General features: G+C 42.7%; 1 protein-coding gene across 8 annotated transcripts in view; it reads left to right on the forward strand.

Moving 5' to 3' along the window:
* The window catches only part of LOC106577869 (ral GTPase-activating protein subunit alpha-2), a 214,124-nt gene that overhangs the window by 136,958 nt on the left and 64,574 nt on the right, over window positions 1-12,592 (forward strand). For all 8 annotated transcript variants that reach the window (XR_006769181.1, XR_006769182.1, XM_014156423.2 and 5 more), the window contains 4 exons: window positions 409-519; window positions 639-707; window positions 1,000-1,137; window positions 5,566-5,746. Coding sequence is in view for 6 of the 8 variants with exons in the window: in XM_014156423.2 (XP_014011898.2) it covers window positions 409-519; window positions 639-707; window positions 1,000-1,137; window positions 5,566-5,746 (499 nt within the window). In the remaining 2 variants the exon portion in view is untranslated. The remainder of the gene's footprint in view (window positions 1-408; window positions 520-638; window positions 708-999; window positions 1,138-5,565; window positions 5,747-12,592) is intronic.

Below are 12,592 nucleotides of genomic sequence, written 5' to 3' on the forward strand. Positions count from 1 at the left end.
GCTCATGGCGTCTGTACGTAGTCAAAGCTTTCTTTAAGTTTGGGTCAGTCACTGTGGTCAGGTATTCTGCTACTGTGTACTCTGGTTAGGGCCAAATAGCATTCTAGTTTGCTCTGTTTTTTGTTAATTACTTGACGCATTGAAAATAATTATCTTTTTGTTTTCTCATGATTTGGTTGGGTCTAATTGTGTTGCTGTCCTGGGGCTCTGTGGGGTGTGTTTGTGAACAGAGCCCCAGGACCAGCTTGCTTAGGGGACTCTTCTCCAGGTTCATCTCTCTGTATGTGATGGCTTTGTTATGGAAGGTTTGGGAATCGCTTCCTTTTAGGTGGTTGTAGAATTTAACGGCTCTTTTCTGGATTTTGATCATTACCGGGTCTCTCTCTCTCTCTCTTGCTCGCTCGTCAGTTTGGGAACAAGGCTGTGGCTCATGTAGCCTGTGACCTGTTCCAGCTCCTCATCTCTCACTGGGAACACCTCCAGAGGCTAGAGCGCTCTCTCCCAAAGAAAATCATTGAGGTAGGATGACACGGCTCCCCCTCAGCTCACCTAAGCATCTCCTTTTATCAGACATGCTATCTTCTTTCACTTGAGAAATATATAGAATCAACATGTCCCCTTATTTTTGTCCCATGCAGATCTTTGTGGCTACTATAGCATTTCTGTTGCCGAGCGCAGAGCACTCAGCAGTGGAGGCTGACAAAAAGGTACGGGGAAATGCTAAAGGACCCTTTTTTCATAGATGTAGCAAGTGCATTTGCACAGGAATCTTGTTCTATCTGGGCCCTATTTGTGTCTTTCCCCTCCTGATTTCTCTCTCCTTTTCTCCAGCTCTCTCTCTTTTTCTCCCTCCAGACCTCCCTCTCTGTCCCTACCTCACTCCCTCCCTCACACCCTCCCTAGCTGTTTTATTGATTATCTTTGCGTACAGTAGGCTTCATTGTGTGTGGAGGGTGCTGGGCTAATGGAAAAGGCCTCTCCTCTCTTTGTATGACTCAGCTAATGGTGTCTCTGCTGCTGTGCCTGCTGGACTGGTGCATGGCCATGCCCCTGAGTATGCTGCTGGAGCCCATCACCATGCCTGTGCTGGAGGACTCCACATCCCACAAGGCCCCTCTGCTCGACTACATCTACAGGGTGGGTAAAAGAGAGAGAATACAGTGTCAAAGTACTTTGTCTTACTTCCACCACAGCCCTATTCAGATGCCCTATTCAACATTTTAAAGTTTAATCTATGCCGCCTTGGAAATTCAGTTTCCAATTTTTGTTTCCAGTTTCCACTGTTATGTGAGAATGCCCACCTAACCACCCCACCTGTTTGCTATTACACATGTAATACTCAAAAACATTCATTTATAACAGGTTTAGTTTTGTTTCTCGTCTTTTTATTTTGACCGATTGGGTGTTTGAACCCTTATTTAGAGATTTAAATGCTGAGGAAGAGGCTGAGCGTCAGGCTAAATGAATGAGGTGTTATTCATTGGAGGTTTGACAGATGCGGTCAAACACAAACCTTTATATGGATGTCACCCCTGATAAGAAATGGTCAAATTATTTAGATGTGTCTTTTAGAGGTTGACCGATGTATGATTTTTTCAACGCCAATACCAATTATTGGAGGACCAAAAAAAAGCCGATACCGATTAATCAGCCGGGTTTTTTTTAATTATTATTATTTTTTTTTTATATATATATTTTCTTTATATATATTATTATTATTTTTTATTATTTTTTATTTTATTATTATAAAAAAATATATGTATATTTTTATTTTTTATTGAATATTTTTTTTATTATAATTTCATATTTTTATTGTAATTTTTTTAATTTTTTTTATAAAATAAATGTTTCGTAATAATGACAGTTACAACAATACTGAATGAACACTTATTTTAACTTAATATAATACACAATAAAATCAATTTGGCCTCAAATAAATAATGAAACATGTTCAATTTGGTTTAAATAATGCAAAAACAAAGTGTTGGAGAAGAAAGTAAAAGTGCAATATGTGCCATGTAAGAAAGCTAACGTTTAAGTTCCTTGCTCAGAACCTGAACATATGAAAGCTGGTGGTTCCTTTTAACATGAGTCTTCAATGTTCCCAGGTAAGAAGTTTTAGGTTGTAGTTATTATAGGAATTATAGGACTATTTCTCTCTATACGATTTGTATTTCATATACCTTTGACTATTGGATGTTCTTATAGGCACTTTAGTATTGCCAGTGTAACAGTATAGCTTCCGTCCCTCTCCTCGCTCCTACCTGGGCTCGAACCAGGAACACATCGACAACAGCCACTCTCGAAGCAGCGTTACCCATGCAGCGCAAGGGGAACAACTACTCCAAGTCTCAGAGCGAGTGACGTTTGAAACGCTATTAACGCGCACCCCGCTAACTAGCTAGCCATTTCACATCGGTTACACCAGCCTAATGTCGGGGGTTGATAGGCTTAAAGTCATAAACAGCGCAATGCTTGAAGCACAGCGAAGAGCTGCTGGCAAAACGCACAAAAGTGCTGTTTGAATGAATGCTTACGAGCCTGCTGCTGCCTACCATCGCTCAGTCAGACTGCTCTATCAAATATCAAATCATAGACTTAATTATAATATAATAAACACACAGAAATACGAGCCTTAGGTCATTAATATGGTCGAATCCGGAAACTATCATCTCGAAAACAAAACGTTTATTCTTTCAGAATAACCGTTCCGTATTTTATCTAACGGGTGGCATCCCTAAGTCTAAATATTCCTGTTACATTGCACAACCTTCAATGTTATGTCATAATTGCGTACAATTCTGGCAAATTAGTTCGCAACGAGCCAGGCGGCCCAAACTGTTGCATATACCCTGACTCTGCGTGCAATGAACGCAAGAGAAGTGACACAATTTCATCTGGTAAATATTGCCTGATAACCTGGATTTCTTTTAGCTAAATATGCAGGTTTAAAAATATATACTTCTGTGTATTGATTTTAAGAAAGGCATTGATGTTTATGGTTAGGTACAGTCGTGCAACGATTGTGCTTTTTTCGCAAATGCGCTTTTGTTAAATCATCCCCCGTTTGGCGAAGTTGGCTGTCTTTGTTAGGAAGAAATAGTCTTCACACAGTGCGCAATGAGCCAGGCGGCCCAAACTGCTGCATATACCCTGACTCTGTTGCAAGAGGTGACACATTTTCCCTAGTTAAAAGAAATTCATGTTAGCAGGCAATATTAACTAAATATGCAGGTTTAAAAATATATACTTGTGTATTGATTTTAAGAAAGACATTGATGTTTTGGTTAGGTACACGTTGGAGCAACGACAGTCCTTTTTCGCGAATGCGCACCGCATCGATTGTATGCAACGCAGGACAGGCTAGATAAAGTAGTAATATCATCAACCATGTGTAGTTAACTAGTGATTATGATTGATTGATTGTTTTTTATAAGATAAGTTTAATGCTAGCTAGCAGCTTACCTTGGCTTCTTACTGCATTCGCATAACAGGCAGGCTCCTCGTGGAGTGCAATGTAAAGCAGGTGGTTAGAGCGTTGGACAACCGTAAGGTTGCAAGATTAAATCCCCGAGCTGACAAGGTAAAAATCTGTCGTTCTGCCCCTGAACAAGGCAGTTAACCCACCGTTCCTAGGCCGTCATTGAAAATAAGAATGTGTTCTTAACTGACTTGCCTAGTTAAATAAAGGTGTAATGAAAACTTGAAATCGGCCCTAATTAATCGGCCATTCCGATTAATCGGTCGACCTCTAGTGTCTTTGTCCTCGTGATAAGCCTGGAACTACAAGCCTGTCTAGATTTTAATAGAATATTTCTTAAAATGAGAGAGACTGCAGCTGCTATCTTGGAATTCAATGTTATTTGTTGTTCTATTGAGCACATCACAGTAAAGTTTATAAAGTTTTTCTTTACTCAGTCTTTTCAGCTAGGCACTAATTTACATAGCAGTAAACCTCACAAAATGAATAAAGCAATTTGTCTTGTTTATGCATACTTTATTCTGCCTCGCTTCTGGATTTGTATCAGATGTTTCCCTTAACAAGTCAGTGAGCAGATTAAACTTAAAAGTGAGCCATTCATACAATGATGAAGAGAGATGGGACATTTCTGCATCTCTGCTGAGGATTTGAACTTTTTGGTGTATTTGTGTCTAACAGCATGAGGCTTCTCTGTGTAAAAGGCATGATTGATCTGGACCTTATTGGTTCACTGGAGCTCCACTCCGGCTCCTCCATCTGCTCTCTGCCTGTCTCAGCAGCTGCACCCTCCCCTCGCTGTGCGTACGCGTGCGTGCGTGAGTGGTCTATTTGCTTGTGTGTATGTTTTTGTGCGTCTGTGAGTGAGTGTGCATATGTGCCTCTGTGCACATCTGCAACTATCCATGTTTGTTCGAGTGTGTGTTACCTTCCTGGAACTGTTGCTATGTGATGTGCAGCCACTTAGTTGTCAAGCAAGCCAAAGATTTTTTTTCTCCTCCACAGAGGAACCACTTTGGGGCTTTGGTGTGGCAGCTGTTTGGTTCTGGCCTTTTCACCATAAACTCTAATCCCCCCCCCCCCCATGCCCAGAGGACTGTTAGGCATAATAATCCACATACTGTCTGCATTTCCCCACACAATACTGTTTCAGATGACAGAACCTGCGCCTCTCCTCTGAGCCTCAGCCAAGTGTGTATGTGTGTGTTGAATGGGATTAGCCATTCATTTACATGGACCAGCCTCCACAAAGGGTTTACCAAGTCCACCCACTCAGTGTAAGAGGCCCCACAGTTTGCTATTGTCTGATATGTCAGGCGTAGCTTCCAAGCACTTCTCTGCTTACAGCACACAGGTGTGTGTGTGTGTGTGTGTGTGTGTGTGTGTGTGTGTGTGTGTGTGTGTGTGTGGGGCAACATGAGCAGAGGGATAAAATCTTAATTAAATCAAACAGAGTAAACCTGTCCAATCAGTGTAATCAACTGACCCAGCGGGTTTTATCTAGTCCTGCCAACCCAACGGACTGATGCCGTACCATCTGTTATGCAGATCGATACACTCATCACAGGAGAAATGGATTAGTGGCAATAAAGAGCTTCTCTTCTCTTAGATGGCCGTCTCACCATGACAAACAGACTGTATATTCCTCCTCCATATGTTCCTGAACCATTCGAAGTGCAATAAGCAAAAATTATCTTCCATACTCGCAACCTCTGCGTTCGAGATTACTGTATAATTTTCCTCTTACTTAGTTAGTAACTTACTTAGTTACTTCACCTTTGTTTCAGATACTGTAAGGTCAGTGTTGTTCAGCTATTCACTGGCTCCCGCTGTTGGTCAATGCCACCACTGTTGCATGCTTTAATCTCAGGCAGACTGGGTAGTGTGTCTGTTTGAGTGTGTGATGTACCTCATTTATGAGTCCCATGTGCTCGTTGATGCTGTGCAGCCAGCCACGCAAAGGAACAGTAGCAGTGACTGTATCCAAGGTTACCACCACATGCCACATGCAAGATTACCACATTACCACTGTTTTCCTCTTGTAGTTGCTTTAGGTGTTGACTCCTATCTTCAATCCTGTTCGGTAGGTGCTTCACTGTTGTGTCTCTGGCTCCAACCTGCACACCCAGCAGAGCCACTACCTCCTAAGCCTGTCTGACCTCTCCACTGACTACGACCCCTTCCTCATGCTGGGCCAGGTCAAGAATTCTGAGCCCCCGCCCTCACACACCGCTGCAGACTTTGGAAACCTGCTCACCGTTGCCGAGGGTAAGGAGACCTGAGACCTCACAACTGTCACTGCCCTAACCACTGTCACCAACACAGCAGGAGGCAGGATGGGCAGATTTAGTACCTGCTGTGTAGGAGATTGTTCTAGGGCTGACAGAGAAATTAAAGGAGGGCTGTGTACGTTTGTGTGTTAGAGACGGTGTGTTTGTGTGTTAGAGACTGTGTGTTAGAGACTGTGTGTTTGTGTGTTAGAGACTGTGTGTTTGTGTGTTAGAGACTGTGTGTTTGTGTGTTAGAGACTGTGTGTTAGAGACTGTGTGTTTGTGCGTTAGAGACTGTGTGTTTGTGTGTTAGAGACGGTGTGTTTGTGTGTTAGAGACGGTGTGTTTGTGTGTTAGAGACGGTGTGTTTGTGTGTTAGAGACTGTGTGTTAGAGACTGTGTGTTAGAGACTGTGTGTTTGTGTGTTAGAGACTGTGTGTTTGTGTGTTAGAGACTGTGTGTTTGTGTGTTAGAGACTGTGTGTTTGTGTGTTAGAGACTGTGTGTTTGTGTGTTAGAGACTGTGTGTTTGTGTGTTAGAGACTGTGTGTTTGTGTGTTAGAGACTGTGTGTTTGTGTGTTAGAGACTGTGTGTTTGTGTGTTAGAGACTGTGTGTTTGTGTGTTAGAGACTGTGTGTTTGTGCGTTAGAGACTGTGCGTTAGAGACTGTGCGTTAGAGACTGTGTGTTAGAGACTGTGTGTTAGAGACTGTGTGTTAGAGACTGTGTGTTAGAGACTGTGTGTTAGAGACTGTGTGTTTGTGTGTTAGAGACTGTGTGTTTGTGTGTTAGAGACTGTGTGTTTGTGTGTTAGAGACTGTGTGTTTGTGTGTTAGAGACTGTGTGTTAGAGACTGTGTGTTAGAGACTGTGTGTTAGAGACTGTGTGTTAGAGACTGTGTGTTTGTGTGTTAGACTGTGTGTTTGTGTGTTAGAGACTGTGTGTTTGTGTGTTAGAGACTGTGTGTTTGTGTGTTAGAGACTGTGTGTTTGTGTGTTAGAGACTGTGTGTTAGAGACTGTGTGTTAGAGACTGTGTGTTAGAGACTGTGTGTTAGAGACTGTGTGTTAGAGACTGTGTGTTAGAGACTGTGTGTTAGAGACTGTGTGTTTGTGTGTTAGAGACTGTGTGTTTGTGTGTTAGAGACTGTGTGTTTGTGCGTTAGAGACTGTGTGTTTGTGCGTTAGAGACTGTGTGTTTGTGCGTTAGAGACTGTGTGTTTGTGCGTTAGAGACTGTGTGTTTGTGCGTTAGAGACTGTGTGTTTGTGTGTTAGAGACTGTGTATTTGTGTGTTAGAGACTGTGCGTTAGAGACTGTGTGTTTGTGTGTTAGACTGTGTGTTTGTGTGTTAGAGACTGTGTGTTTGTGCGTTAGAGACTGTGTGTTTGTGTGTTAGAGACTGTGTGTTTGTGTGTTAGAGACTGTGTGTTTGTGCGTTAGAGACTGTGCGTTAGAGACTGTGCGTTTGTGTGTTAGAGACTGTGTGTTAGAGACTGTGTGTTAGAGACTGTGTGTTTGTGTGTTAGAGACTGTGTGTTTGTGTGTTAGAGACTGTGTGTTTGTGTGTTAGAGACTGTGTGTTTGTGTGTTAGAGACTGTGTGTTTGTGTGTTAGAGACTGTGTGTTTGTGTGTTAGAGACTGTGTGTTTGTGTGTTAGAGACTGTGTGTTTGTGCGTTAGAGACTGTGTGTTTGTGTGTTAGACTGTGTGTTAGAGACTGTGTGTTTGTGTGTTTGTGTGTTAGACTGTGTGTTTGTGCGTTAGACTGCGTTAGAGACTGTGTGTTTGTGTGTTAGAGACTGTGTGTTTGTGCGTTAGACTGTGTGTTTGTGCGTTAGACTGTGTGTTTGTGCGTTAGACTGTGTGTTTGTGCGTTAGAGACTGTGTGTTTGTGTGTTACAGACTGTGTGTTTGTGTGTTAGAGACTGTGTGTTTGTGTGTTAGAGACTGTGTGTTTGTGCGTTAGAGACTGTGTGTTAGAGACTGTGTGTTAGAGACTGTGTGTTAGAGACTGTGTGTTAGAGACTGTGTGTTAGAGACTGTGTGTTTGTGTGTTAGAGACTGTGTGTTTGTGTGTTAGAGACTGTGTGTTTGTGTGTTAGACTGTGTGTTTGTGTGTTAGACTGTGTGTGTGTGTGTGTGTTAGAGACTGTGTGTTTGTGTGTTAGAGACTGTGTGTTTGTGTGTTAGAGACTGTGTGTTTGTGTGTTAGAGACTGTGTGTTTGTGTGTTAGAGACTGTGTGTTTGTGTGTTAGACACTGTGCGTTAGAGACTGTGTGTTTGTGCGTTAGAGACTGTGTGTTTGTGTGTTAGAGACTGTGTGTTTGTGTGTTAGAGACTGTGTGTTTGTGTGTTAGAGACTGTGTGTTAGAGACTGTGTGTTTGTGTGTTAGAGACTGTGTGTTTGTGTGTTAGAGACTGTGTGTTTGTGCGTTAGAGACTGTGTGTTAGAGACTGTGTTAGAGACTGTGTGTTAGAGACTGTGTGTTAGAGACTGTGTGTTAGAGACTGTGTGTTAGAGACTGTGTGTTAGAGACTGTGTGTTTGTGTGTTAGAGACTGTGTGTTAGAGACTGTGTGTTAGAGACTGTGTTTGTGTGTTAGAGACTGTGTGTTTGTGTGTTAGAGACTGTGTGTTTGTGTGTTAGAGACTGTGTGTTTGTGTGTTAGAGACTGTGTGTTTGTGTGTTAGAGACTGTGTGTTTGTGTGTTAGAGACTGTGTGTTTGTGTGTTAGAGACTGTGCGTTAGAGACTGTGCGTTTGTGCGTTAGAGACTGTGCGTTTGTGCGTTAGAGACTGTGCGTTTGTGCGTTAGAGACTGTGCGTTAGAGACTGTGCGTTAGAGACTGTGTGTTAGAGACTGTGTGTTTGTGTGTTAGAGACTGTGTGTTTGTGTGTTAGACTTTGTGTTTGTGTGTTAGACACTGTGTGTTTGTGTGTTAGAGACTGTGTGTGTGTTAGAGACTGTGTGTTTGTGTGTTAGAGACTGTGCGTTAGAGACTGTGTTTTTGTGTGTTAGAGACTGTGCGTTAGAGACTGTGTGTTTGTGTGTTAGAGACTGTGTGTTTGTGTGTTAGAGACTGTGTGTTTGTGTGTTAGAGACTGTGTGTTTGTGTGTTAGAGACTGTGTGTTTGTGTGTTAGAGACTGTGTGTTTGTGTGTTAGACTGTGTGTTTGTGTGTTAGAGACTCTGTGTTTGTGTGTTAGAGACTGTGTGTTTGTGTGTTAGACTGTGTGTTTGTGCGTTAGACTGCGTTAGAGACTGTGTGTTTGTGCGTTAGAGACTGTGCGTTAGAGACTGTGTGTTTGTGTGTTAGAGACTGTGTGTTAGAGACTGTGTGTTTGTGTGTTAGAGACTGTGTGTTTGTGTGTTAGAGACTGTGTGTTTGTGCGTTAGAGACTGTGTGTTTGTGTGTTAGACTGTGTGTTTGTGCGTTAGACTGCGTTAGAGACTGTGTGTTTGTGCGTTAGAGACTGTGCGTTAGAGACTGTGTGTTTGTGTGTTAGAGACTGTGTGTTAGAGACTGTGTGTTTGTGTGTTAGAGACTGTGTGTTTGTGTGTTAGAGACTGTGTGTTTGTGCGTTAGAGACTGTGTGTTTGTGCGTTAGAGACTGTGTGTTTGTGCGTTAGAGACTGTGTGTTTGTGCGTTAGAGACTGTGTTTGTGTGTTAGAGACTGTGTGTTAGAGACTGTGTTTGTGTGTTAGAGACTTTGTGTTAGAGACTGTGTGTTTGTGTGTTAGAGACTGTGTGTTTGTGTGTTAGAGACTGTGTGTTTGTGTGTTAGAGACTGTGTGTTTGTGTGTTTGTGTGTTAGAGACTGTGTGTTTGTGTGTTAGAGACTGTGTGTTAGAGACTGTGTGTTTGTGTGTTAGAGACTGTGTGTTAGACTGTGTGTTTGTGTGTTAGAGACGGTGTGTTTGTGTGTTAGAGACGGTGTGTTTGTGCGTTAGAGACGGTGTGTTTGTGCGTTAGAGACTGTGCGTTAGAGACTGTGTGTTAGAGACTGTGTGTTAGAGACTGTGTGTTTGTGTGTTAGAGACTGTGTGTTTGTGTGTTAGAGACTGTGTGTTTGTGTGTTAGAGACTGTGTGTTTGTGTGTTAGAGACTGTGTGTTTGTGTGTTAGACTTTGTGTTTGTGTGTTAGAGACTGTGTGTTTGTGTGTTAGAGACTGTGTGTGTGTTAGAGACTGTGTGTTTGTGTGTTAGAGACTGTGCGTTAGAGACTGTGTTTTTGTGTGTTAGAGACTGTGCGTTAGAGACTGTGTGTTTGTGTGTTAGAGACTGTGTGTTTGTGTGTTAGAGACTGTGTGTTTGTGTGTTAGACTGTGTGTTTGTGTGTTAGAGACTGTGTGTTTGTGTGTTAGAGACTGTGTGTTTGTGTGTTAGACTGTGTGTTTGTGCGTTAGACTGCGTTAGAGACTGTGTGTTTGTGCGTTAGAGACTGTGCGTTAGAGACTGTGTGTTTGTGTGTTAGAGACTGTGTGTTAGAGACTGTGTGTTTGTGTGTTAGAGACTGTGTGTTTGTGCGTTAGAGACTGTGTGTTTGTGCGTTAGAGACTGTGTTTGTGTGTTAGAGACTGTGTGTTAGAGACTGTGTTTGTGTGTTAGAGACTGTGTGTTAGAGACTGTGTGTTTGTGTGTTAGAGACTGTGTGTTAGAGACTGTGTGTTTGTGTGTTAGAGACTGTGTGTTTGTGTGTTAGAGACTGTGTGTTTGTGTGTTAGAGACTGTGTGTTTGTGTGTTATAGACTGTGTGTTTGTGCGTTAGACTGTGTTTGTGCGTTAGAGACTGTGTGTTAGAGACTGTGTGTTTGTGTGTTAGAGACTGTGTGTTAGAGACTGTGTGTTTGTGTGTTAGACCGTGTGTTTGTGCGTTAGACTGTGTGTGTGTGTGTGTGTGTGTTAGAGACTGTGTGTTTGTGCGTTAGACTGTGTGTTTGTGCGTTAGACTGTGTGTTTGTGCGTTAGACTGTGTGTTTGTGCGTTAGACTGTGTGTTTGTGCGTTAGAGACTGTGTGTTTGTGCGTTAGAGACTGTGTGTTTGTGCGTTAGAGACTGTGTGTTTGTGTGTTAGAGACTGTGTGTTTGTGTGTTAGAGACTGTGTGTTTGTGTGTTAGAGACTGTGTGTTTGTGTGTTAGAGACTGTGTGTTAGAGACTGTGTGTTTGTGCGTTAGAGACTGTGTTTGTGCGTTAGAGACTGTGTGTTTGTGCGTTAGAGACTGTGTGTTTGCGCGTTAGAGACTGTGCGTTTGTGCGTTAGAGACTGTGCGTTTGTGCGTTAGAGACTGTGCGTTTGTGCGTTAGAGACTGTGCGTTTGTGTGTTAGAGACTGTGCGTTAGACTGTGTTAGAAACTGTGCGTTTGTGCGTTAGACTGTGCGTTTGTGTGTTAGAAACTGTGCGTTTGTGCATTAGACTGTGCGTTTGTGCGTTTGTGCGTTAGAGACTGTGCGTTAGAGACTGTGCGTTAGAGACTGTGCGTTAGACTGTGTTAGAAACTGTGCGTTAGACTGTGCGTTTGTGTGTTAGAGACTGTGCGTTAGAGACTGTGCGTCAGAGGCGGCGCGTTTGTGCGTCAGAGGCGGCGCGTTTGTGCGTCAGAGGCGGTGCGTTAGAGACTGTGCGTCAGAGGCGGCGCGTTTGTGCGTCGGAGGCGGCGCGTTTGTGCGTCGGAGGCGGCGCGTTTGAGCAATAGAATGCTTTTGAGTGCCCTGTCATCCAAGGTGTGTGCCCAGCTGCCCCTGCTTGTTTTACATATAACTCTTCCTCATCCAGACCACACTCTTCCTCTCCCAAACCACCTGGGAAATGGGCAGTGGGGGGGATTTACAGTTTTTAATAGGTAACCTTCCATTTGGATGTAGCTACTCTATTAACTGTTAATGTTTTGACCTAATATTGACTAGACTAACACATGGAATGGAATGTTTAAAGAGGTAACCATTAGTGCTCTGCCCCAGGGAGAGGACCCATTATCAAAGAGACATCTAAAAATTATTTTTATTAGTGACCTTGTGTTGCCATTAGGTTATGTATTAGAGTATTTCTTTACAACGGCCATTTCCTCCACTAATGTTTCAGAAGTCATTTTTTCTTTCAACCAAAAGAACATACCCATTGACGCAATGTTGGCTAAGCCCGGCTGAAATATCTAGCTTATGTCATTACTTTTCATACAGCCCTACAAAGTCTAGCTAGAAACTACAGAAGGCTAGCCAAAGAGCACTATGCATTCCCCTTGAGATCATATTGATTAAGTCTCATCAAAGGGCCCGTGTATCTCTAATGCAGCCTCTCTAAAGAGCTTTCTCCACTTTGATGAGGGATGATGGTATTGATAGCACTGTCACAATGCGGAGCGCGTCTTCTTGTTTTTCCCCCCATCGTAACTCTTTCATTTTGGAATAGTTCTGAGCATTTAAATCAATCTGGTTCAGGGAGTAGCACTCTATTCACCGTGCTGTAAAGACGTTCTTCTCATTAGCACTTTGCCAGTCTTTTCTCTCCTCCCATTGTAGCAGACTCAATGGCCTTTTCAAAGTTGTCTCCCATGATTAGATGCTACCTACTTATTTATGGCAGAGGTGTGTTGGCCATAACCATTGTGAGAAATGAAAAACAACGCTTAGTTATTATGAAGGAAAAGCTAGCTTTGTGTGAAAAGGCCAGAGAATTGAGAACATGTCTACACATGGTAATGTGGTTAAAATAGATGGAGCCCCAAGTTCGCGTTGAATTGCTTAATGAGTTTACTATAGTTTATAAGGATCCCCTTTAGCTGTTGCACATTAGCTGTTGCACAGTACGAAAAAAAGTATGAAAATGTACATGTAAAATGCA

The sequence above is a fragment of the Salmo salar genome, chromosome ssa01 (assembly GCF_905237065.1).
Source record: "Salmo salar chromosome ssa01, Ssal_v3.1, whole genome shotgun sequence".
NCBI lineage: Eukaryota > Metazoa > Chordata > Actinopteri > Salmoniformes > Salmonidae > Salmo > Salmo salar.